We start from the raw sequence: 27810 nt of genomic DNA on the forward strand, positions 1-27810 counted from the left end.
AGGAGGCATCTCTTTCTAATAGCCTCACACATTCAGTAATGTTTCTTAAAATAATAAAATTCAAGCATATTGCTCTCCCACCTTTGACACCAGAGTGAATTTTTCACAGCTTCAACTAATGAATGAAAATGGCACAGGAAACAGGTACACATCTTACATAATGTACAAGAATGCACCAGTTATTACTCATCCCTAGCAATTTCTTTTTTTTTTGTGCGACAATTGTTTAAGTTACCACAAAATTGCAACATTAAATCATAGCTTGCAGGTTACCATGTAGGAATATAAAAAAGATTCAAGGCTGGAACTTGAGGAGACGCATTAATGCTGCTCACAAATTGGTAAGCTATACTTGAGCATTTGCTAACACTCAAATCCAAACAGCCTTTAGTAAAATTGGTGAAGAAAATGATACAAAAACAATAGAATACTGCATTTTGCTGCAACGCTCAGATGCACTCTGTCAAAGAACAAGGTTTTTGCTACGTTTCTGTATCTTTAGGGAATGAAACCTGATGATAAATCAAATCTAATGTTCATTTCAGTTCCCTTGCCTCAGGCATAAGAACCAATGCTACATCTAATATCTGCTACATAAATAGAATGTAATGGACATTACTGATAAGATGAATCCACCCTAACTTTTTACAATAGCAATTAAATAACTGAGAAACTTGGAGAATTACAGATTTACTGCAACATGCGTGACCTCTAATTTGCAAACTGCTTAGGCTACAATGAAACTCTGGCTGTGCAGCTAAAAATCAGTAGTCTGTAAATAAGGACATCTTAACATTAGTCCTAGTATTAATTTAATGATGTAGAATTATACCTATATTTTATCAATATTCACAAGGAACTGGAGGTTAATCATCAGTTTAGGCTGCCTTTTGCCACAATTATTTTGTTCATACTCTTCTCACTTCGAAGCATTTCTCTGATAGCAGAAAAAAAATAACATTTGTATCCTTAGAAATAAACAAGATCTTAAACAATATTCCTCAGAAGCTGATGCTGTTTCATAACATCCCTAATTAGTACAAACTGCATTCTGGTACTGGAAGTCACAATTAGATTTTTAAAAACTCCTTTTATACAGAGCCATCTAATCTAATCTTTTAGCTTTGACTTTGAACATTTCCACAGTACAGAAATTTCATTAGATCAAGCACCGAAAAATCCAAGTGTTAAACTGTGAAAATGTTAGATCTGAGGATCCAACACCTTCACAGGATTTTCAGATATGGTTGATTGAATTAGTTCCATATGGTTGGGTGTGGGTGGAGGCGAGAGTGGAAAGAGGTTTTGTCATTTTCAATAATCCATAAACAGATTAGTATATGATAGTCATACCTCTATCTTTATAGCAAGAAGCTACTGCATTATAATCTACACTCAAGTATCTCATCTGTATCAAAAGCTATCAGCTAGAACCTATAGAAATGTATTTGCTGGGCATATCTGGAGAATGGCACATTTCTAAAAGATGACATTTTATTGAGTGATGTACATCATTTCATTATCTGGGACCTTGAAGAAATTTTAAGATCACCTCTGAAGATGTTCATGGAATGTAACAGAAAATCTCCCAAAATTATTCTATTTTGTGAAACTACTGTGGCAACATGCAATTATTGATGGAATATCCTGTACATTCTTTTTTAAAACCACAAAATTTCAGACTCTTAAAACCACTTTTCACTTTATTTACTGCATCTTACAGAGTTATCTTACAAACATTGCAATTTCTGTTTAACCCCTTTTTGTAGATTTAGTCCTGCTCTTTGGAGCAGCAGGGATACCAGTGAAATTCAGTAACATTTACTGACTAAACAGAAGTTCAATAATTCAACACAGAATTAAATCATTGATATTGAACAATTGCCCAATCTCGTATACTATCCTTAACTCCAATAAAACTGTGTGGCAATGAAATCAAGTTGGTTTATGCAAGTCCAAGGATCCATTCTATGAAGTGTGCTCTGCTCCAAACTCCATCTGATGTTTTGCACTTGTAAACTGATGAATGTGTCAAATCCGTTGTTCAGTGGCCATCTACCCTTCCCAAAAAAATAAGGCAGATTGTGTTTTTTTTTGAAACACATAAAGCAGTAAAGTTCCAAGTAGCTCATATACTCAAGAGTGAAAATAACCATTAGCTCCAAAAGGAAAGAAGAGCTCTGCTGCAGAAAGGATGTACAGATTTTGAACATAAATTTGGTACAATGCACTTCAAATTTTGTCTTTTAGAAACGGCCAAGTTATGTGGCTAGTGGGTGGGGATCCTGCAGACGACCTGCTTGCATACTAATATGGACAATAAAATGTGTCCCAATAGCTTTAAAAATCCACTCTTTCATGGCTTCCAAGATTCCAAATCAATTCTTGGTTAAAATTGTATACAGACATACAATCTGTTATTTTAAAAAATCTAGTCAAACCAAGAAAAGTGCATTATACAGAATCAGCAAAATATAGTGGTGTACAAGGGGACTTTAAGTATAGCAACTACTGGACAATTCTCCAAAATAAAAAAAAATCTTTCACTTAAAATAATTACCAGATAGCTTCCAAAGCAACAATATCATTTCTTTTGTTGAGGGGAAAAAAAATCCTAATCATGGAAAAAGCAGAGTCACTCACCACCAAAACCATTGTTCAAATAAAATTAAAAGCTCTGCTGCAAGATTGTCTGGAAAAAAAAAGCATGCACTCAAACTGGAAATGAGACTTAAATGCACATCTATACAGGCACTGGCAGACGCAATGTTACTTTGTTGTTATGCTCACACACATACACACGACTCCTAATATGTGCTTTCTTCATTCAGTGATCGCTGAGGTACCAAGAATTATTACATGGAAAATTTAATATGAAAAATAAAATCTGAAAAACAGAATTAACACCCTTTGTGGAGTTCAATATTTAATCTGGCAAATTTCTGAATGAAATGTCGGTGTAAATCCATGGAGAAATATCAACATACAAGCTCTCTGGAAGCCACAAAACATTTTCCACCAATAGGTCATTTGAGATGCTGTCTGTTGCAAATGACAGACAACTTTGTATCTTTTCTCACATTCACCAAAATGATGCATCTCAGAACAATTGTTCCATCTTTCTGGTATCACAATTCATCCATGAATATTTTGACAATTTTGAGACAAAAAATCCTTTTTTTATTTAGCACAATTGCGCCATGCCATAGTGCAACAAATGTATGTGACACTCAATGGAGACACAGACAGATAAGAGCTGCATTGAAATCAAGAGCCCTATTGCAAAGCAATTCATAAAAAAATTGCAGTGCATGCAAAAAGGACTCAATTGAACTCGTTCTTTTTAGTTCTTTAACGTAGCCACAGTTTAAGACGCAATGCATCAACTCCATTTAAGTAATATCTGAACAGCCTTTTGTCTCTCACAAATCCAAGATTTTCATAGAGTTTCAGGGCAGATTTGTTTGTAATCTCAGTTTCCAGAACAACCTGCATTTAAAGAGAAAAGTAGCGTTTAAATTTTATTTTACCAAAAATCACGTACACCAACAATAAAAGTGCCCAAGTATTTCACTGATTGTTTTATTTTATTCCCTATCAGATGATTTTGTGAATTTCATTGGAACATGAAAATAGGAATAATCCATTCAGTTTGAGGCTGTCCCAACATTATAACAGATCTTTGAGTGATTGGGGAAGGGCTGCATAGGAGGGGTTTAGATTTCAATAATGCTCTGTGAAGCAGCAAGTCTTGACATCTCCCTTAAACTGGATCTAATCTCAATATTTGTTTTAATGTACTGGAGTTAATAGCCAGAGGAAAGAGTTTCTCTTTACCACACTATTATTTCATATTACCATTTTAAACACATCTAAACACTTCACCTTCAGTCTTCTATACCCAAAGGAACTTTAATGAATTTAATCCAATCTGCCCTCATTATTTAGTGTTGGCATCATTCTTGTGGAGTTGCTCTGCACATGCTCTAAAGCCAATACATCTTCCCTGAAAGCAATTAGAATTGAAAGTAGATCTCCAGAGAGGCCATGACCAAAACTGTATACCCAAAGCAAAACTTCAAATTCTTGTAATCAGTCTGTTTAAGATCAAGGCTAACATAGCCTTTGGTTCTCTTTTCTACCTGTTGACTAGTTGCAAGTGATTGACATACCTTAACATACAAATTTATTTGCTTTTCCACAATTCTGTTTTAAGGTGGCACACTAAAGTGTCTTTCTTGGATTCCAAGTGTATAACTTGATACCTCCCCACAATGAACTTCAAACTGCCAACTCAATTTATATGCCTTTATCTCTTACGTCCATCCGCTCTGCCACTGTGCCTCCCAACTCAGTACCTACAAACTTTGATTTATACAATCCTTCACTTCTTCAGAGTAATTGAAAAGTATGAACATCCATTGCAGATCACTATGAAACACCAATTGTCTCAGTTTTAGTCCATTCCACAAGAGTACTTCAAATTCCATTTGTTTTAAATTTTTCCTAAATCTCTTGTGCAAAAACTTGTCACAATAGATTTAAAATGGAGGCCTATACAGATAACATTCACAGACTCTACTTTAACAATTTAAAAAGTAACATTTTTCTGTTAGCCTTGCTTGCGTGATAAGGTAATTATTCTCTTAAAAAGTAATTTATGGTCACTAAATGTGGAGTTTAATACACAATTTTCAAAAAAGCATTCAGACTCTACACACAATTTTCTTTTTAATTTGCAATTTTAAGAAGAATTTTTTTTCAAATCAAGTACCAATAGAAAAAATACTACATGCCTACATCTACCCACGTCACATCCCACTCTTCTGCAACCATGCTTTTTGTAATTTTGATGAAAATTGCATTGGGTTTCTAAAGCACATTATATTTCCAATTCTGTAAAAAATAAATGACTGGTAACAGATAGTGCATTGAGAACACCCTTAGAAATAGTTGGATATATAAATTCAACATCCTTTTAACTACAATACAAGATGCTGGACTCCCACTTAATACTTGGGTTTGAATCCTCTACGGTAATTGAACTCGAGTCTTTCAATTGCTGAGTTTTGCAGGCTTTTCGATGGACAGAACAGTGCAAAATAGCCACCTTTACATGCAGGATAAATCGCTTGCTTAAGATAAATACCTTACTCCACCTTCTGAAGAGAGTTGGCATAGGGAGAGATGGGGAGTAAAACTGACCTTCAAATTTTAGTAATGTATTAGTTAAGTACTCAACCAACAGCAAGACCAGCTGAAAGAGGAAGCTATGGGATAGTACATATGCAGTCAAGTGATTTATGGAAGTTACTCCAAACAAATGATAAAAATAGAGCGAGGCAGATTTAAATTTTAAGCTTAACGGATTTTGCAGATTCTGTACCTCATCACAGTCACCTTCTACCATGGCATAAATTGCTTTCTTCACTAGATTTGTGCCTGTAAAACAAGGTAGCAACAAAGTGAACATTCAGAAGCACACAGAATTAAATAAAATCAAGCTCAAATTCCACAGAAAGGTCAAGTGCAAGATCAGAACGCACAAGATACAGAACTAATAAGTGGTGCAGGCAGGATACCATTCATGGAATGAATTTTACACAATTCTTTTGATGGCTGTCATGTAGCTAAACAAGTGACCATACACTTCCTACAGGGATGAAGCACAGCTTGGGTTGTTTTAATACTCCTTTGCATTTGCTTTCATCATGGTTAAGAAACAAGATGCCCATCCATCCAGCTACAGATTCTCACATATGCATAAAGTTAGATGGCAATTTACCACAATATTAATTAATATTTCTAAAACAGCCATAAACCCAAAAAATATCTAGATGCTATTTGAATAGCATCAAATTCAATAAAAACAGATTACACTAAGGGCAGCATGAGAAGTCAATTTAATAAAGCATATTGCAGGATGCATATTGGAAAATCCAATTCTATGCATTTTTTCCCCATTTGCAATAAAGTATTTTTGGATTAAGAATAGCCTGCTTAATCACCAGGTAATTAACATATTTCTAAATACTATGTAATTAAGACAACAGAAGATATATAGAAATGGTCCAGAGATGCAACAACGGAAGTGCAAAAAGCAGCCGTAGGCATTTATCTGACAAGCCATTTCCTTGGAGACCATCTATACTTGTCAGTCAGCATCATTTTCTTGCCTTCTGTTTAAACTGATTCAAGGAATAGGATCTGCACTAACCCCTTAACATAATAGTATTAACCCACTCTCAAATGTATAGACAACAATGAAAAGAAGGCTGAATACCACAGAGCAAAAATCAATATTAACAATGTTCAGCCATAGTGCACTTTAATAAAATTATACAAAGAAAAAAAATCATAGGTGGGAATTCCTTTTATCTAGATAAATCACAGGAACTGAGTCCAAGTGGACTAATACAAATCTTCACATTACAGGCTTCAACATCAACTCTATTTTACAACCCAACCAACTCTGGCACAACCCTGATTACTGGGGACATGTTCCCCTCCTGAAGCACTTTCCAACAGTGTTGCCCAAGCCACAAGGGCTTCTGCATCAGTTTCCTGCATATGGACACATACACAGACTGGAAATGAACCAGAAGGCCATCAACCTGAAATATTAACTATTTTTCTCTTTTCTCTGGAAGTGCAGGTCAGTAGCAAACTGACCTGCACTTCCAGCATTTTCTGTTCTTGCTTTAGTATTCTACGAAGTTTACTGCTGTTTAATCCAAGTTCTGAGATGGCATATTTTCAGATATATTACTATGGACAAATTTGTGGCAAGCCACTGTTTTGCAAAAAAAAAATGTTCAAGTTCCTTGATAATTTTCTTTTTCACATTTAACCATTCATTGCAGATTCTACTATAGACATGACAATTTATAGACTTGAACTTGGCAAAGCCGAATGGAAAAGCTGAAGGAGATCCATTACACTGAAATGCTTCTAACTATGCAGGGTATTCATTTCCTCAAGTGGCAAAAACAGGCACAGGATGTACTCATCCTTTAATTTTAAGGGTCACCTATGGTCAGTTGAGTTGTGTTGTTAACCCTTCTAAATATTTCAGTGTACAATTTTTTTTCTGACACTTCAGTGCAAGGACTGTATTATGTGGGATACTCAATTTCAGTGGAACATTAATTTGTGCTCAGCAACCTGGCCAACATTTTTCCCTCAACTAACATAACCCAAAATAAATACAATTCCCTGCAGTACATAAATTAGATATCGTGTTTGCCTTTATAAAATGTAAAACTTCAAAGTGATATATACAGTAAACTCTCCTTTATCCAGTATTTATGCAACTGGAATTCTCATGCAAAATTTTCTAAAAATAGTCAATTTCATAACCCAATTTGAATTTGGCATGCCAGATTCCAATGCGATTTTGTGCATGTGCTGTCTCCCATCAGCCTACAGCACAGCAGCCTGCCCTCAATCCCTCACGTATGTTTACAAGCCATTCCAGTTGATTCCAATTGTCTTCATATACTGAACTGTATTTCTCGCTATCTAGCTACCATGTCAGACAAGAATATTCCCAGCAAAGGTACGAAGCAGAAGCGTACTGTTCCAACATTAAAACAGAAAATGGAAATATACAAAAGACGTTTTATGACTATCAGTACAAACAAATTAACTGATGACTTCAAGTAAAATGCAAATTAATACACAACTTAAGTCGTAGGCTTTTGGGTTATAGTTTGCACTAGCAAATTAAGCACAAAATGAAGCACGATTCTTATAGTAACATCAAAGTAGTACTACACTGCAGGATATACTTCAAATTATACATTAAAGCAATGACCTTTATGACCCTAACATGAACATCAAAAGGTCCCATGGTACTAAAGAAACAATGTAGTTCTCCCGAGACCCTGACCAATATTTATTCCAAGACTAGGACAGATATGGTGATTATTTACCTCACTGCCTTGCGAATGTTTCATTTAATATTTAATTAAAATACAAACATTTGCCCAATGATTACAAATTTGAGCAAACATCAAAGAAGTATAAATTATTTAAATACAATTTTCCTCACAAATGAATCTTCACTATTGCTTTTTCTCCCCTCACTGAATTGTGGAGCTTCTTTTAAAATACAAAGACCTAGAATTTCCTTGTAGAATTGATTTCCCATCTGTTGGATCTGCAGGTATCTTACATAGATCTTCCCATGGCAACTTTTTTGACAAAGCAGATTCTCAAATAATCAATGAAGTTCTGTGCAGCAGAGTGGCAAATAGCATAATGAGGTGGGGCCTGGACATGTTCTGCCCACATAAATGTTTTGACAGCTGACTATAAACCAAGCCCCCAGGCTTATCTTGCTGTCAAAGCCATCAAATAATTTGAACACCCTACATTCACAAAAGTTATAAATTATTACATTTAATCAATAATACATTTAAAAAAGTTTAAAACAATAAACCCAGGTTCAGCTGGCAGATTTATCAATGTATTAATTGCAATTGCAGAAAGTTGGCACTTTGTTCCATAAGATATCCACTGTGGAATCCAGTCAAAAAATGTTGGGTTACAGTGGTGCTGCAGGTAAAACTGCTGCCCCACAGCCCCATTGACCTAGATTTGATTGTGATCTCCAGTGCTGTGTGGAGTTTGCAGGATCTTCCTGTGATTACCTGGGTTTCCTCCAGGTGCTCTACTTTCCTCACACTTTCAAGAGGTACAAGTAGGTTAAATGGCTAATGTAAATTACTCCTTGTATACAGGAGTGATAGGAGAATCAGAGGGAAGTTAATGGGCAGCTGAGAGAGAATAGGTTACAAGAAAATAAGTCTGAGAGCTGTGCCACAGACTTGATGGGCCAAAGGGTTGCATCCTACGTTGTAAGGAAATATGAAATCCCCGATGAACCCCTCTCAGGAAGTTCTGGACTTTTCTCTTTGTGTACATCTGTGAGGGAGTCCTCGGCTTCCTGACTGTTGCACAATATCTAGGTTGGTATATTCAGCCACATCACAGCATGTAGCTTACAGATGGGGTAGATTGGAAATAGTAGTGACTGCTATTTGTATATAATCTAAGCATCATAAACATGTTCTCAACTTCAGTAGTAAGTTGTGAGTAAAACGAGGCTGTACCATTTAAAAGATATTTAGCATCCCATTATATACCAAATACCGAAAGGAATCTGGGGATGGATGGAGGTTTGGAATGCACATAGCACCTTTAGTTAAAATATCTAAAGTCACTTTTCAGATCTATAAGGAAAAATCAATAATAATTCAAACAGAACTAGATTATGAAGTGTATACGAGTTCGGTCACACAGGTCATCCCCGGCACGGCCCCATTCTTGTGAACTGTTCATAAGCCAAACAGCTTGCAAATTGGAAATATGGCTGTAAGCCAAGTTTCCTGGCAGCAGAAGATGCCTGCAGCCCCGCAGCAGCTGACAAATCCATCCTGCTGGTCTCCCAAACGTTCATTCGTATGCAAGGGCCGTACACAAGTCATTCGTAAGCAGGTAAGGACCTGTACAGAGAAGTTAAAGAAAAATGGAAAAGCAAAGAATTCCAGAGCATGGAACCTTGGTAGCTGAAAGTACAAATGCAAACATTGGGACCTAAAGGTAGAACACAAAGGCAGTTGGAAGAATGTTGTATTCACTCAATAGCCGAAACACTGGTAGCATTATAGAATGATGGAGGGGCAGTGCTGTGAAGCAACTTAAACAGAAGAATAAAAACATCACAATTCAGGCACTTGGGGAACTGGAACCAAAAAAAGTCAGCAAGTGGGGCTATAAAGACAACAGAGGTCTAAGTAAGCTATATTTATAAAAGGTAGGTGACTGCCAAGGGGACGAGTATAGGAAAAGAAGCAAAAAGAAAAACAACCTTAAATTCTGGAACCAAATCCCTTTTTCAACTACACCAAGGCTATTTTAAAAACTTTTAAATTTCATAGCCAACTTGAAATCTCACCTATGCATTTTCTTCGGTATTTGGAATCCACTGCTAACATAGCTATGTATCCTCTCCTGAACATCTTCTTGTGCATGTCTAACTTGCAGACAATGGCACCCACACACTCATTTCCAACCATAGCCTGTAAAAACAAAATCGAAACAATTCTTTAAATAAATGCACAATATAGTATAAAATATAAACAAATACAATCCAAGTGATCAAATTTATTCCCTATCAATTTAGGTACAAAATAATAAAAATGAATTGATGCTTTGCAAATCTATGACTATAGAATTGCAAAGCATCAATCTATAAATTCAGTAAGATCAATTATTTTAGTAAATTATACGGAGCACAACATAATCAATGGAAAAAAGTAAAATTTACTAGGCCTGGCACAATTGCAATAAACCAGAATAAAGCACTACTGCTATTTATCACACAGATAGCTTCTCCATAATGTACCATTCCATCTATATTGTCATTTCTGGTACACTTCAAAAATCTAAAATATACAACACAAAGGCTTAGGGGAATGTTTTAGGCTAGATATCCTGTGGCACTGATTCCTTCAATATGAAAAAAAGAGTTTGGAAGATGTATCAAGGAGTGTTTGAAGGAAGAGAGGAGATACAGTCAACAGAAAAATCATCACAATGGGAACTAAATAAGACTGAACTCAACCAAGTGTTGTAGTGAGTTCTTCATGATTAGTTACAAGAAGCAATTTCTGAGAGACATGAATGTTCATGGATAATATGCAGACTGTGAATAAAATACAATTAGAGGGAAGCAGTGAACGTGCAAGATAGGTGCTGGTAAATGGAACTGATGATTCATCAGATGGAGAAAATGTGTCAGAGCGCAGATGAGTATAAATTTGTCCATCATTTTAGATCCCAGATTAGCTCTGATGTCAAGATAAAGGACAGGGTAGCAGCCTATTTTTGGAAGGGGGGGGGGAGGGCATAGCAAATGGATTTTGGAATGAGTGGGGCTGGCAGGCAGAAGTAATAATGCATGTAGATACTAATATATTCTCAGATCTGAGGGAGGGGTCTTTCATACGGAATGAGAGGTTGGAAGAAAGCTCAAGATAAAACAAAGCCTCGAGGTTGGTTTCCTCAAAATCTTTACCAGTCAAAAACAAATCAGATAGTTAAAGAAAGGTAGGTTTCAAGACTGACATTGAGAAAAGTTCTGGAAGGATTCAAGTGTATGCAAGAAATAGACACCAAGCTGAAGAATTGGCATCAAGGATAAAAAAGCAACTTTGAACTTAGGAACACAAAGGGATGGATGGAGATGCTTTAAAAGGATATGGGAACAATGAATAAATATAATGAATAGTGTAAAAATTGAAAAGTAATGAGGGTTACAATGAAATTAACTAGAAGTTATTGATTAACTGGCAAACAAGTGCTCATATTACACATCAGCTAATAAATGAAATAAAATGCAGAATTGGATAGAAAATTATCATATAATCTAATGGACATATTTAAACAAATCTATGACAGACATTCAATTGAGAGGTAGAACTTTTAGGGCAAGATGAAAAGACTAAGGAAAAATTGGATGGAGTGAGTAGGCAAAGGTTGAATACAACCATACAGATTGCAGCCTAATGAAATAACTAAGGAAGTGACTAAAAACATGGATTAGGGAACAGTGAATACGTGGAAGTCTATTGGATGACAACAGACCATGATCACAAGACACTGCATGTTGGCTGCTCAAGTGGCACAAACAACATCCTGAAGGAGCAAATGATGGATGAAGCTTGTATATTACATTGAGGGGAGCAGCACAGCTTTATGATAGTAAAATTGTATCCAAAAAAAATCAGTTTCTCTCTAAAATAACCAATCTTTTTCATTAAAACTATTGATAGTCACCTTCTACAACAAGCTATCAAATCAGAATACAACATTTAAAAGGGGAATGGGATTAATTCAAAGAAAAAATATTTTAACAAAAGAGGCTTGAGTGCATACGATTTAACTAACTGGAGAACCAGTCAAGGTTCTCCATCTACCTAGAGTATCTTTACTTCTTCACAACAGCAGGACCCATAAATATCAGGTAGAGACTGAACAGCCAAGACATTTAAAATATTTTGCACGAAACAACTGCTTTACACGATTAACAAGTAAACAAACAATTTAGGTTCCCTTTTGATTCCAACCAACTAATTGTTCAAGGAGATCCTCTCTAGGAATTAAACAAAAGCTCTTTGTGTTCCCAAAAATGTCTGGGAAGTACAAGTGAATAAAGCAAAGGCATTCCATTTTTACCCCTTTCCCCTATTAATTCCACAGCGTTCAAAATGTAAAATATTTCCATATCAGAAAGATTAGGATTGGAGCTAACCCATTTACAGAATTTCCAGCACATGAGGCTGCCATTCTGCCCAACATTTTTTGTGGCAGCCCTTTGAGATTTCCAATTACGACTTCTACTCTCATCTTTTCACAAATCCCTGAAATTCTTATTCAACCATTTACCCAATTTTCTTTTTGAAATTCACTATAGAATCTGCTTACAGATAGTGAGATCCAAAGGACTGAATCCCAAATCCTATCTTGAAGTCAGTTAATTAAATAATCTGAAATAAAATGCTACTATTAGTAATAGTCATAGAACATAGAACAGTACAGCACAATACAGGCCCTTCGGCCCACAATGTCATCCACAACTATTGAAAATAAAACCCTTTGCTTCATTAATATCCTTTTGGAAAGAAAATCTGTCATCTTTGTGTGGTCTGTTCTTGTACGTGACACCACACCCACAGCAACATGGTCAACTTCAACTGCTAACTGTCCTCTGAGATTGTGCCACAAAATTGTATCAAACTAACAGCCAAATAAGAATACAACCAGTTAGATCATCCAGCATCAACCTTGTCTCTTTTATGAGAAAGACTGGAGTCTAATCAGGCCAACAAAGACTTCATTAAGAATACCTAGAGATATTACAAAATTGGGAATGCTAGTGTATCTAGATTGCTAATAGATTTGGTAAATTTTAGCTTCCCTTCAAAATCAATGACAGAACTTATAAATAGTCCCTGGGACACTTCACTGGCTAAAATTTACCAATCTCCAAAACATTCATTTGTCCTAATTTCTATTGTTCAATCATGCCACTCTGTGCACAGATATACATCTATTTGATTCCGCTTAATTCTATGGTCAGTAATTGCTACTAAAAATTAGATTAATTTATCTACTTGTTAAAAATTAGTGTTAACTCCTGATTAGCTCAATTGTTTTCTAGTCTCATTTATTACCTTTATGCCTGAGAACAATCTCTTCACAATGAAGGCGAGGTTTCTGCAGCATAGACCATCATGGTTTTTATACACATTTTTATCTGTGATTAAAACTGTCTTTTTTCACATCTCTTTGCTTTCAACAGCATTGCATGCCTTTTACTGCATTCCTTTACACAGCAATAATCTTTATATCCCTTCAAACCTTAAAAAGGGATTTTTTTGTTTCTCTAATATTCATGTCATTTTCAACAAACTAAGAGGAGCTAAGGTAAAAACATGTAACTTTTAGAATGCCTAGGTAGCACTTTGGACTTTAAGCAATTTTTATTTCACTTCAATTATCTGGGTTTCAATCCAAGTCTGACTTACGGGATCAAAATTTCCTCTGAAAGAGTAACAAGGAACTTGCTATAAAATTCAGCTCCTATTAAGCATAATTCCACAAAATGGCAATTTTACTCAAAGGCCACACTGGTGTTTTTTAAGCTACTCCAGTCCTCGTACTAGCCTGGGCCCAAAGCACGTCAGGAAAGAGGACTGAATGGTCAACATTTCACCTGAAATGCAAAGGAACTATGAAACACCTATTACTAGCATAATACTAAAACATATTCACACTCTACCCATGTAGATTATAATGTTGAAGCCATGAGGCCAGGCCCCAGGTTAATGATGAAATCCACTTTTGATAGGAACTTTGTGTCCAAGCTACATATAGTATATGCTTGCAACCCGCAATCTACTTTACTAAAGTTATGATCAAAATTTAGCAGACATCAAATCAGTCTTTAATCAAACTACAGCACTGAACTTCACTCAAATGATTCACTTAAAAACCCCAAACATCCTATGAAAAATTACATTCAATTGTGGGAGAAGTGGGTAAAGCATTTCTAGATCATGGCAGGGGGATTTGAGAGAAGTAGAATGATATGGATAGTGAAAAAGGGTTGTCGGCAGTTGAGGGTGGGAAGATGTTTCAGTCCTCAGCTATTAACTGGTCTGTCAAAGTATTTCCCAATGAAATATTTTATATTAGATGGAGTCTTCACCTATGGCATTGTTTTCAGGCAATTTTCTAAGCTACCAAATTCTCTCTACATTTTTTTGAGATGGAGCCCTCCAAAGTTTGGAGGTGATATTTACAGCTGTTCTTTAAGCTGCATTCTTTTCATTTCCTACTCTGTCCTTGCAGTCTTTTATATCCACATGAACAAACTGCACATAATGTTGGAAGGTTGAGCAGAGAATTTGATCCAGGTTATTTTAAGAATCACAGTGATGAGTCATAGGTGGCACTGCCTATGGCAAGTTGTACTGTGTGGTTCTGCTGGATCTCCTTTTCTTTCAACTTACTTTCGTTCTCACCTTTGGAGGAAGAGGTGGTTACTTGTGTACTCATTGCATTTTGCACATTTAGTTCCTTCTCAGACACTCCTGCATTCTTCCCTGATTTTAATTTTATCAATAGATCCGTGCCTGAATGTGCCATTATTCTCTCTTGCACACCAATCTTTTTCTTTCTTTGTCCACATCTACCACTCATGTGTTAAGACCCAGACTACTCAAAATGGCCCAAAAATCTTATTGCACAGTTGATGTCTCTTGACTTCAACATCTGTTTGAGAAAATGCTGAGGTGCTTCTAGAAAGTCAGAAATATTTAATTACACTTCTGCCTTCATTTCCTCTGTTTAACTAATCCAAGTCTGATTTTTACAATATGTTGTCTTTGAGTAAAAAAGATTGGAGTTTGGCAGTGGGTTTGGGAAGGCAATGCTTGAGAGATACTGGCAGCTGAGACAGCAGGAAATAGAGAAAAGAAACATTAATCCCAACAATTTTATGGTTTTTAAACTTTACATGAAACCACCGCCAATTCAAGATATACATCTACCTTCATATGCTCCATTCAGCCTCTCCTTAAATTTATCTATTTACTTTTCCCCTGAAGCCCCTTTTGGATTTATTAATACAGACTTCCTTCTGTTGTCAAGTTGAAAAAACTGTTTGTGTTCTTATGAAGGGTCTTCAATCTGAAATATTAACTGGTTTATTTCCACAGCTACTGCTTCCTAGCTAGCTGAGTTCTTCCAGCATCTGTTTTATGTCCACACTGTCAAACCTTTTTTTTAACATATAACCTTAAAGACCATTTCTGAGCTTCAGCTTTTTCCAATCTGAAATGCAATCCGCCTACCCCAATTTTCCTGGTAGGATTTTAGTAAACCTTTGGTGTACTTTTGTTTTCCAGTGCTTCAGTACATCACTTACGACATGGAGGCATAACCCTTTACAGTCCTCACTTGTGGAGTAACTATTTAAGCTTAGTTGGTTTGCATTCTTTTTAAAAGGGTTTATTAACTTCTGTTGCTTCTTTTCCATCTCCAGTTGCCTCTGCTCTTTTACCTCAAGTCAGACACTTATTTTCCAAGTAGCATGTCTTTATGATTCCAGTGAATGAATTTTACAGTCAGAGTCAAGCTACCCAAACTCACTGCTTATCTACACAAGAAAAAAATCCGTCCTATCGCCACTTCCTCTTCAGCAGCAATAAAAATTTCCAAACCATTAACAAATAAGCAAAATATAATTCTTAAAGTATACTAAAAGCACTTAAATGCATCTGAAAATGAACGAAAACAATTCTTTACCAATTATATGAATGGAGACACTGAGCAGTCTAATCAGCTGCATGTTTTTCAAGGTAGTTATCTAATACAAGTGGTGGGGAATTGCTGCAAATCAATATTCCACTGTTGAATACCATGAGGAATCCAACGTTGGCACTTACAAGCAGTTACGCATATAACTTGCAGCATATCCCCACTAAATCCATGACAAGTTAAACTGTCAAATACACATTCATGCTGCAAGCTTCTTAACTTCTTCCTACTTTGTTACTGTGCTCCTCAGCCGATTTTCCATAGCTTCATTTCTCATTCATCTTAAAATTATTTCTCTTCCCCACCCCCCACCCCCAAAACACTTTGATGTTTTTATGTCTTTTGTCATTTTCTTAATCCTTATTGCTTTACTCAGTTTCATCCATTCTAAAACCATATGGCAAAGACCCTCAAAATTGTATTCCATTTTTTTTTTACAACTGCCGGATCCCAAGCAGACATGAGTTTTATGCAGCAATGAACACTTCCTTATCAGTTAATTTCAAAGAAGTGCTCCCATCGCTGGACACTCCATCTAGTGCTCTGGCAAAGCAGTTATTGGAACTTCAAAGTAGAGTAATACAAAACTCTGGTTTGTTTACATTTTGGTTTAGTATATCAGGCCAGGACTTCTGAATAATGAAGTGAATGATGTAAATGACAAAAACTGATTTTACTATAGAATCTGGCTTTGAATCACTGGATGCGAGATATAATAGCCGGTTCAAAATAAAGCTGCCTGTTACACAAGTATAATAGAAATTGAAAACTAACGAATACATAATTTTTAAGATACAAATGTTCACAAGGAGCTTCTTCCAGTTTGGCCAACATTAACAGTGCAAAGTAATAGAGTAAAGCTTCATTCAGAAAATCTTGGTGCTCTTCACTTGGGTGTCAAATGAGTCTTTGAACTCAGTTTGAAGTTCATTTATATCTGAGATAGTGTCATGATAAAATGAAATCACACAGTTACAAAAGCAAAACTGTAATGTTGGAAATCTGATTGGTTGTTAATCAGAAATGTTGACTCATTCCTTTTCCACAAATGCTGCCTATTCAGGTTGAATGTTTTCAGCATTTTCCATTTTTATTTCAATTCAAACCATTATAGTCAACGTCAAACTGATGCAAGCACTCAAGCCTTCTCTTCTCTGCCAAATCCCATTTCTTCCCTCAATAGCTAAAAATACACAGGTTCTCCAAGAGTTAAACATCCTTGCCATATCCAAATATCTCCTTAAATTTCACTTAGCATTATTAGAAGAAATATATGAGAAAGCTCACCATCACTATACCCTCTCTCAGCAACGGTCAGTCCCTTGTTTTAATGAGAAAAAGCGGCTATGAATTTGTCAAAGTAGTTTCGTTTCCTACTTTATCTACTCATTGTACTAAAGGTTGTTATTTACCCATCTTTCCCTCCTTCCACTCAACTTTCATTCCAGCACTCAGATCTCTCCAGAAACTCTGCTAACAAACTGCTAAAAAGAATGGGTCTGAAGTGAGATAACCTGAGACACACTCGTATACTTTCTTACAGCTGGCTCAACATTAACAGTCAAAAGCCTAGAAAGAACTTATGTGACACCGTTAGTCAGAAAGTGATGCAAAATATGCAACAACCTTGGGCAAAAATGAACAGAAAGACTGAAATGAAGCTTTCTTTTTGCAGACAATGCATTGATGCACAAGTGTTATTTCCAGAAGTAATCCATAGCAGTGTGCAGACAGTAGAATGTTTACATTTAAACCAAATTTCCCAAGCAAATTTGTAACAAAATTGAAAATGAAACTAGTATAAAAATTGGCAAGTCATGTTGCAGCTGTATAAAACTTTGGTTAGGGCACATTTGGAATATAATGTGCAGTTCTGGTTGCCACATTACAGGAAGGAAATGGAGGCTTGAGAGAGGGTGCAGAGGAGGTTCAGCAGGATGTTGCCTGGATATGAGTGTATTAGCTATGAAAGGTTGGACAACTTGGATTGTTTTCTCTGGAGCGTTAGAGGCTGAAAATATCTACCCTCTCATAATTAAAATTCCAGATATTTTTCCCCAGGGTGGAAATGTTAAATACTACAGGGCATAGCTTTAAGGTGAAAGGGGGTAAGTTTAAAGGATACTTACAAGACAAGTTTTCTTTTAAAAGAACAGAGTAGTAGGTGCCTGGAAAGCACTGCCAGAGAAGGTGGTGGCAGACACAACAGCAATGTTTTAGAGGCATTCAGACAGGCAAATGAACAGGCAGGGAATGGAGGGATATAGGCCATGTGCAGGCAGATGGAATTAGTATAAATTGGCATCAAGGTCGCACAGACTTCATGGGCCAATGGGGTTGTTCCTGTGCTGTACTGTTCCACGTTCTGTGAAAGCATGTTGCATCATTCAGTGGTACGGATGAAAAAACATCTGGAAGATATGTTCCAATATACATAGTATCAGAGTCATCCAGCATGGAAACAGGACCTTTGGCTCACAGAGTCTATGCAGACCATCAAGTACCCATTTACATATACCCTCTCCAACCTCATTTTATTCCTCTCACCTTCCCATCAACTTCTCCCAGATTCTATTTACACACTAGGGACAATTTACAGTGGCCAATTAACCTGCCAATTCACATGTCTTTGGGATGTGAGTGGAAACTGGAACACCTGGAGGAAACCCACAGTCACAGGGAGAACATGTAAACACCACACAGAACACATGATTGAATCCAGGTTGTTGGAGCTGCAAGGCAGTACCTCTAATAGCTGCACCACCTGCTATTAATGTTGAGACCTAAACATGATTTGCTGTTCAAAACAGATACTCAACTCAGTGTTACCAATATTTGTCTTTGCAGGAAATAATTCAGTGTCAAGTTAATGAATTTTTGTGGTCACTTTTGGTGTTTCTTTAAAAAGATCACAGAGAGTTACACTTCAAAAGCAACATGTCAAAACGTCAATTGTTCCTGAAACTAAAAAGGCATTTAAATTACTCCTAAAAATGCAACAATGTTAAACATCCAGTAAAACAAACAGAAAATGTTACCTTCCTTGAGTGCGTTCACAAAAGATATAAAAATGTACCGTGAATTATAAAAATTACCACTACTCAATCTTAATCTGCCACGTACAAACTCTAAGTTCCAACTTCACTACCAATATATAACTTTTCAATACGAGAAAAATTATAAGAGCCCACATTCATTCTAAATATCATCAGCACTTCTGTATGCATTAGGAACCTTTCAAATAGCTTTTGAAACAAAGCTGAATCTAGTTCATTATGCAAGGGGTTTTTGGTCAATTTTCTGTATATAGCTTTGCTTGGAATTGATAAAGCATGCACATAATCTTTCTAGAGCATCATCCCTCAGATTTAATTTTGAGTATCATGATTCTGTGTAATAATTCTGATACATCACCCAAAAGTTAACCAATAGCAATGAAGCATTGGTAAAGTATGAACAGGCCAAGATAAGGTGGATCTTCCTTGTTGATACGTCATAAGGAAGAAGCAACTTTGGGGACCTACCAAACAATTACCTGCAGATCTAACACATTGCAGCCACAGTCTACCAAATAATGATAACACAATAGGAAACATTAAACTTATGCTGAAGGCTGCTGACACATTGTACTGGTAATACATTCAGTATATTTAGAAAAAAATAATTCTGTCCAAACAGGAGCCAAAGTTAAACTTTGAAACATTGGAACTTAAGGTCACGGCACAGATTATTTTCAATATCAAAATGTAAAAATGGAACATGGTCATGGTGGAGCATGACGCTAAAATGCAAGTCACAGTATATATGACCAAACAGAATACAGTACAAAGCATTTCAATGTTATTGATACACACAAGAAAAAATGGCTAAGTATATAGAGTTTCACACTAATTGCTATTTGATGATTGATCTTTCCTTAAAATCAAAATTATATTTGAGAAATGATGTTTCATCACTTTTCTGTACTGATTAGCCTTCCAGTTCAAGAGCTAGAAACAAAAAAAGTTTTCATTGTGTTTCTGAAACAGAATGCACTGAACTTATCTGAGCTGATACCAAAAATTACATGGAAGTTACTGGATAGTTTTTAAAAACTCAACCATCACCACCAACAATCTGATTAACATGCGAATCTGGAGCTACTAGATGTTAAGATGTCTATTTTAAAAAAAAACACTTTTGGTTGAAATCTACAGTTTTGACAATAACATGATTTTCCAGTCATGTACAATTTAGATCACAGTTTCAATTACCAAAAGTTAACCATTTTGTCTTGTTTTCTCTTAGGTGATGGGTTCAACGTCAATTTGGATCAGAGGTCATATTGTTGTGTGCCTTGGCTAATATTCTAATGTATATACCCAGCCGAACACACTGACTTGCAATCTACTGTCAGAATCCTCTCTTTTTCCACCAACTCCCAAAACAAAGGAAGTGATTCATTATTGCACTGGCCCCAACAACTGACTGATAGAACTAATTAAATAAGGGACAAAATCTAGGATCTTTCTGATATGCATGATACACTACTTAGCACATGCAGTTATGGAACCACCAGGCTACAATGAATATTAAACAATTAGAAATAGCTTATAGAAATGGAGCAACATTGACAAATTAACGGAACTGTAGATAAGATTGGTGTTTCATGGAAGTTGTGGCTTGGACTTGGGTATCCTAATAGAAAATAAAAACCCAGTTCCCAATTAGTTCCACTCCCAGTACATCTGTATTTTTTTTTGTTAAACAAATACTCTGAATTTATATTATTTCAGCAAAATTTCCTTCAAAAATGCTGCACATACTTAAGTGAGTTTGAGGACTTAAAAGGCCTGTAAAGACCACCCATGTTGGGTCAAAATCAAATTCTATCCAAATGTAATGTGAAAACCAAAACAGTTCCAAAGCCACAATTTCACCACTGCAGATGTGGTTGCGCCAAATATTTTTTTTTAAAAACTAGGACATATTACTTAATGTATATACACTAAACAATGTCTTCTTCTTTAAAAGACTTTCAATTCAATGCACTTCTATTAAAAGGATCGACCAACTGGACAGTTTCAGGTCAAACAGAACAAAATAAAAGTTACACAGGAATGAATACCAAAACCTGTAAGAAATAAAAACAGATTTAAAGTAACTTTAGATGGATAGCAAGCAGAAGTGTCAGGCACACAGTTCAATTCTACATAAATATAGTGGTTACGTTCCAATTAACAGTATTTATGCATTTTGATATTTACCATACAAGAATAGCTTTTTCATCTGTAATTAATATGTTAACATAATTTCCTCATCCATATGAATATTGTGGCAATACTTGGAAAACAACAGCCACATTCAGGAACTGTGGCAGATGCACCACACATTATGCTATAAAACTTAAAAAAAATAAAACCTTGGTCACTAGCGACATCAAATAAGTGTGTGTGTAACATTGTTTTAGGGAAAAACAGAAATTCTGTTTAAAATGAACTTCCACATTATCAGTTATACCAATTACCAAAATACAAGGCGTTAAAAAAAGGTTAAAACTGTAACATTAAAAACAAGCTACAATTAGTATTCTTAAATAAAACTTACCAATGTATTAAATAAAAATCAGTCAACACAACTTTACCTATTCCAAACACTATTTCAATTGATTTTACAACAAACTTCTAACCCCTTGAACTTTCATTTGGTCTTCATTTTAAATGGAACTACAAAGTCAAATGTCATTCATTCACATTGAAAACTATCTTCTTCTATGATGCAAGTTCAAGGCCCAGATACTGGCATAAAACTGGACACATTAACATAAAAATTGCCAGCAAATGAGTGTGGGTTTCATAATGCAGTAAGTCATAGAACAGTAACAGTTTTGCAGTTGACATTTACCCCTTATGAAAAGGGGCAACATTCGAGGCATTACATGGATTTGTCCACTTAAAAACATGAAATCTATAAATGTCTAATGTTTATAAAGTAATAATAAAATAATAATACAAACTCGAAATAGCCTTTACATTAAGTGCGAGAGTTTGCGGCTCCACTTCCACTATTTGAAGGGGCTGCTCAATTTTCAGCCGCACTTCTCGCCTGATTTTTGAACATACGGGGACTAACCCCCTTGGCCTAAGCAAGGGCTCTCAAACGGCATCAGGCTGAGAAGGTACTCGGCTCAATTGCCTGCCTCTCTCCCCGGGTGTCCTTGGAGAGGGAATAGTATGGCGTTCACCGGCACGCCACTGGAGTCCAGAGGGACCAGAGGTCTTGTATCAACAGTCGGATTGACATTTCGATTTAATTTGAAAAGAAGAACTAAATGATAATGAGTAGTGACGATTAACATTAGTTCTTGATCGAAGGTAGTTCAGATGACCTTAACATATTTACACATATATCCCACCACCACAACGACCCTCCCTCCCCCAACCATCACACTTACCAGAAAACAAAGCTGTGGCCAGTTGTGAATAAAATATCTATAGGTATATATGGAATAAGGTTCAGACAAATCCTTCGTGATCAACCTCATTATATCTGGCATTTGCAACTCTGACTCATAGCCAACGTAACGTATCCTTTCGTTCGTGTCAGGCTCTTGTGGGGCATGCAAACTGCAAGCGGCTACCGAGCCGGCCAGGCACGACTGATCTTCGTCATCCGGGCTGACACCAATCCGATCAAGTCCATCCCTGGGCATTTGAGTATCGGCCTCAGCCGCCTCGGCAGTCCTTTGGTTCGCATGATTCACTTCGGGATTCCCACAACTGGTGGCGTCAGGTTTCCTTCTGCCACCTTGGGGCAGTGACAGTCCCGCGTTAAACTCGGCGTCGGCCTCGGCACTGGAGACCCGGCCTGTGCGATCCGCTTTGTAGTGGAGCTCAGGGTTTAGAATAACGCAGCCGTTCAGTACCCGCTGTTGCTGATGGTGGTGATGGAGGTGCAGGACACCCTTTTTCGCTCGGGTGGTCTCCGGGAAGGCTAGAACACTATTCGCCGGTTTCGGCCCGACTTCATCGACACATTCCTGCCCCGAACCGTGCAAAGCGGCCTCAGGTTTCTCGCTGCCCTCGCTCTGCTGCGGCTCGGGCAGCTGGCCGTAGCCTGCGGAGTGACTGAGAGCAGCGGGAAAGGCCGAGATTTCAGCAGGGGGTGGGGAGAGCACGCTGGGCCCAGCTGGCAGGTCCGACATCCTAAAGAGTGAAGCAATGCAGCGACAGCATGGGGACAAATCGGCCAGAGAGGGGGAAGACACGGATCCAACCGCGGGAGGGGGGTTGGTGGGGCGGGGAGGATGGGGGGTGGTGGGTGGGTGGGTAGAGGGGGGGGGGAAGGGAAGAAACTCGCCGCCCTCAGCACTCGAACATCCCGCGGTGGACCGGACCAGGCCAAAGCCGGGGTTTGTCAGGTGAAGGCCGACACCCGCACGGATACAGGGGGACAAGGGGGGGAGGGAAGGGGGGGAAGAAAGAGACTGAGGACGGAGAGAAAACCCCGGCACAGGCGGCACCGACACACAGCCCGTCACTCGAGGCCGTTTCCACTCCCGACCCAGGCACTGCCGTAAATGAAATGTGCCGCGCGACCTCACTGCCCCCCGGATACGTCAACCGCTGTCGTAAACACGGCACACTCGCCGCCTTTATTAACTTTCTTTTACGACGCTGACCTTTGATGGACTGGGGGCTGCTGGCGGCCGAGGGGCCAGGCTGATGTCCTCCGGGTGGGGGAAAGTCTTCCCCCTCCTCTGCTGGGATAAATACAGGTGTCCGTCTGCTTTGTCTGAAAAACAACAACACCGGCCTGAAAACTTTCTTCCCCCATGACGCGTTCACAGCTGCGGTTACTGTACACCGCCTTCAACGCTGGAGACCTGCCTGGGTGTTTCTGTCATTTCAGGGTCTGCCTCTGTGAGTTTGGCTGTGCTGCTGGCAAAATGCTTTAAATGTTCATTTTTGACCAACGTGTTACAGGCAGTCCTGCCCGCTGAGTTTTTTTTCTGTTTAGGTCGTATGTTGTGCCTGATTCTGACAGAAATCAAGTAAGACATTCGAAAGCTAGGATCTTGTTCTATGTTTCTACAATTTAAAGTGGAGAGTACTTAATTTGGCACTGTAAATCTTATCATCTTCCTTGGCTGGATGATGGGCAATTCAAAAATTTCTATGGGGTAAAAAACAAACATGATAGAAATACTCAGCAGGTCAGGCATCAGAGAGGGAAAAAATGTTAATATTTTAGGTCTTTGAGTGACCCGTTGACAAATTCCATTTTTTAATATATTTTTATTTCAGACTTAATGTTTCTATAGCAAAGTTTAGCCTCTAAACCTTTCAGAAATGTGCAATGTGTCACTACTTACAAACCATAGCAATAGCTTTTAGTTGAATCTGGGTACATACCAAGGTTGAGAGGAATGTGGTCCTAGATATCTGGTGATGTTGCCCGCTCTAGGGAACTGATGCTATTGTAAACGTAAAGATCAATAAATATGCCATTGGGTAAGAAGTGGTTTCATAAAAGTACTATTCTTTGCATATTTACTCTTACTTAACAAAGATTTTTCATCATCTTGAAGTAAAGCCCACTTGAGGGGACACTCTCCAAAGAAATGCACATACAGAGTCACTCTTCCACAGAACTAGAACATTTTAAGTATTAGTATTATAGCAATATGTTGAAAAGTTAATGATGAAACTTATTTCTGCCCTTTGTCCTTACCATACTTCCCCCTCTTTTACTATACTTCTCATCCTGTTGACTTCCATTTTCCTTTCTCTTTTTTTCCCTCCTGCATTGTCTCAGGATTTTATTCAGCAAGTCAAATGGTGCACTATATGAGCTATACATGATATTGTTTAGAATTATGTATATTTTTGTATATTTTTAAATATTTAGTATGGGACTGAAGCATGGAAGACTAGATGGTTTATACACGGTAAATATTGCTAAAAGGAGAAAGGGTCCCATATGGGTGATGCCATCATGGTACAATTTCGCTGTAAGTCAGCACAATTTAATATAATATCTAAAACTTTTGTGCTGAATATTCTTTGAATTTGAATTAACTTCTTACCTAAAGAAGGTTTAATCCCAACTTGAATACAAGTCTTTTGAACGTTCAGAATTTGGCCATAGAGAGAGAGAAATAAAATCATACACTGATGAGGTGGTCCCTTTCTTGGAGTGAAATGCAAAGCAGGTGTGGAATTCCATTTATATACTACCTTTATACATCTCAAGACCTCACAATTAAATGTTTTTAATAGATAAATATTTGTTTTGTGAATAAGAAATACAACCAGTTTGTACACCCTGTAGTTGCATAGAAGCCAAATTAGATGTTGCCTTGGACACTGACACAAAAAGTAGATCTCAGGGTTCAGTCCTGAAGTCTGGCACTATTCCAGTTATATTGAGATCTGGCCAAATTTGGGCTGAGGGTAGCGAGAGGACATTAGTGTTGCAGCTACAAGTTTGGCAGCTTGTACAAAAATTGAAACAATCAATTTAGATTTCCAGTATCTGCAGTTTTTATCTTGATTTTGAGACGTGTGGAACTAAAATTGCCTTTAGCTATCTTTGGACCACTGTATTTTCGGATAACATCAATCATCAACTCGCTGTGGCTCTTTTTGGACTGTCAGATATTCCCTTTGTAACTTTCCCCATCATTGAAATTCTCATTGTAAAGTGAAAGAGTTGGATGGAATTTAATAAAATAACCTTAAAATGCAATTCTATTGAAGTTATTCTCCAAAATCTCAAAGCATTTAGTTTGATCATTCACCATGCCACTGGAAATTACAGCTTATTACACTTAGCTACTTATTACAATACAAAAAGAGGCCAGTCAACCAATCAAGTACATGCTGGTTCCCAGCAGAGCAATTCCATCAGTGCCATCTCCCCTTTACATGCAGGAGGGATTAGTGTAGATGGGCAATAATGTTGGTGGTGAAGAGCCAGTGTCTGAATAACTCTGATTTCCCTTTACTTTGCTGACTGAATTTTCTTACCAGGAGAAAGGCAAGTGCCTGTTTGTCTCTATTGACCAGCCTCTCATGGATCCACCAGCACCTTCTCTGCAGTACTGAGCATTCCACAGAGAATCTCCCAGCATTTCTGCCAGCAGGTGGTGAACTCACTGCCGACATGAATTGGTGCACCTGACCCGCAGGAATGGCGGGATATCATGGAAGTTAATAGGAGTTTAGGGAAGCAAAGGTGAGTACTTGGCCATAGTTAGATTCCAGGATGGGGTATGTCTTAGTGAGACTCCTCTATTTTTCATCAGGCCATTACAGGTTCAATGTGGAATCCTGTGTGTTATGTCATGCAGTTAATGGTAATTAAATGAAACTTTTCCATAACCAAAGGGCATAAAAAATAGCATTTTAATATCAGTATGCCACTTGTCATTCTCTGGATGACTTTTGAAATCAGCTCCTTTTACAGACTGTTGAAGGATAATTAGAGCTGAAAGAAATCTTTAGTTATGCAGTAGTGAAGATACCAATACAAATTACTCAAGAAACAGCTGAATGCCTGAAGGAGGGTGAGGCAAAGGTGACTGGATAAATTAAAATGTTATGATCCCTTGAGATCAGATTCTTTAAGATTGCTTTTGTTCCCTTCCTTCTTATGATGAAGATAAAAGAAATTGATTTTAAAGGATCTATACTAATGGTTCTCAGATTTTTATATAATTCTTCCCCAACCATAGAGCAGGGCTTGCCATAATGTGATTTCCTATCTTACTAATAATAGGATTTTATTTTTATTCATTTAGTGGAAGACTTATCTAAAACATTATTGTTTATCACTTAAAAAATGCATTTCATTCTATTACACCTCAACTGTCACTGAACTCCTTTCTGGTACATCCCTTGGAAATCCCTCAAACCTACTTTGAAAATCATGTAGAAATTGATCATGTAGAAATTAATCAATTGGATCAATTGATCCAATTGACTTGGATTGCAATACCTGCAGCCTAAGGCATTTAAAAAAAATACCTTGTGCCTCCAATTTGAAACCATTGTTGTATAAAATTAGGGGTGCTTTCATTTGTCGTCGTGGCTATCCCTCAAGATGGGGGCTGATGGTCTTTGTTCCGTTGATCAGAAGCAGCCCACAGATCGAAGACGCCTGTGCGTGTATTTGTTTAACATGCACTTGATGTTGCACTGCAAAAAGCACACGATACTTCACAAATCACCAACTGATTCCAATGGCATGGAAACCATGACGATTGGAGCTGATGGATTTGTTGCGGCCTTCACAGCCGTTTGAGTTTGAAATAACTTCATCTGCCTGTTCCACAGTTAAGGTCTTGGTTGGATTGTTGATGGGTCATCATCAGTCGCGTGATGACTCCACTGAGAGTTCAGTACAGAAGACAAGCAGTGAGGTACAGGCAGTTGTTGGAAGGACACTTGCCATTAAAAACAAAATTGTATAATGGCACAATGGGCAATATGTCCCATTATTTTGCAGCAAGATTGGAGAGATTAATCAATATTGTAAAAATGCTCCTGCATATATATGATGCGATAACCTGATGGATGTTTTATTTTAGTGGAACATTATGATAATGAGAAAATAAAGTGGCACCATTGAATTACAAATGATCAATATCTTTCTGTTATTACAAAACCCTATTTTCAATGCTTGTAAAATAGTTTCTAAAGTGGCTTTATGGACCAAGAGCAAATTATAAAAGGTTATAGTCATTTGTTGAGTGACTTGGCTAGCACACGAGTGTAATCTATCAAATTTGATCTTAGTGGCTGACACAGGACACTGCAGATACTGGAATCTGGAGCATTTTTTTTTAAAAAAAAGCACACTGCTGGAGAAATTCAGTGGGTTGAGCAGCATCTGGGGTGGGGGGAGGAATTGTCCTGGGGCCCTGCATCAGGACTG

General features: G+C 37.4%; 1 protein-coding gene and 1 long non-coding RNA gene across 3 annotated transcripts in view; one reads left to right on the forward strand and one right to left on the reverse strand.

The window, feature by feature from the left end:
• Positions 1-1692: 1692 nt before the first annotated feature.
• naa30 (N-alpha-acetyltransferase 30, NatC catalytic subunit) lies at positions 1693-23453 on the reverse strand. The gene is made up of 4 exons (XM_052038951.1): positions 22325-23453; positions 9962-10085; positions 5387-5442; positions 1693-3489 (listed from the first exon to the last, which is right to left on the reverse strand). Exons 1-4 carry the CDS (start codon positions 23072-23074, stop codon positions 3352-3354), a joined length of 1068 nt encoding a protein of 355 aa, XP_051894911.1. The 5' UTR covers positions 23075-23453; the 3' UTR covers positions 1693-3351.
• A 48-nt stretch (positions 23454-23501) lies between these two features.
• Positions 23502-27810, forward strand: part of LOC127583237 (uncharacterized) — a 71599-nt gene continuing 67290 nt past the window's right edge. The window contains exon 1 of one of the 2 annotated variants that reach the window (XR_007958239.1): positions 23502-23792. This is a non-coding gene — a long non-coding RNA (uncharacterized LOC127583237). The remainder of the gene's footprint in view (positions 23793-27810) is intronic. The other variant, XR_007958232.1, reaches the window with a different exon arrangement.

Source organism: Pristis pectinata, chromosome 1, assembly GCF_009764475.1.
Source record: "Pristis pectinata isolate sPriPec2 chromosome 1, sPriPec2.1.pri, whole genome shotgun sequence".
Lineage (NCBI taxonomy): Eukaryota > Metazoa > Chordata > Chondrichthyes > Rhinopristiformes > Pristidae > Pristis > Pristis pectinata.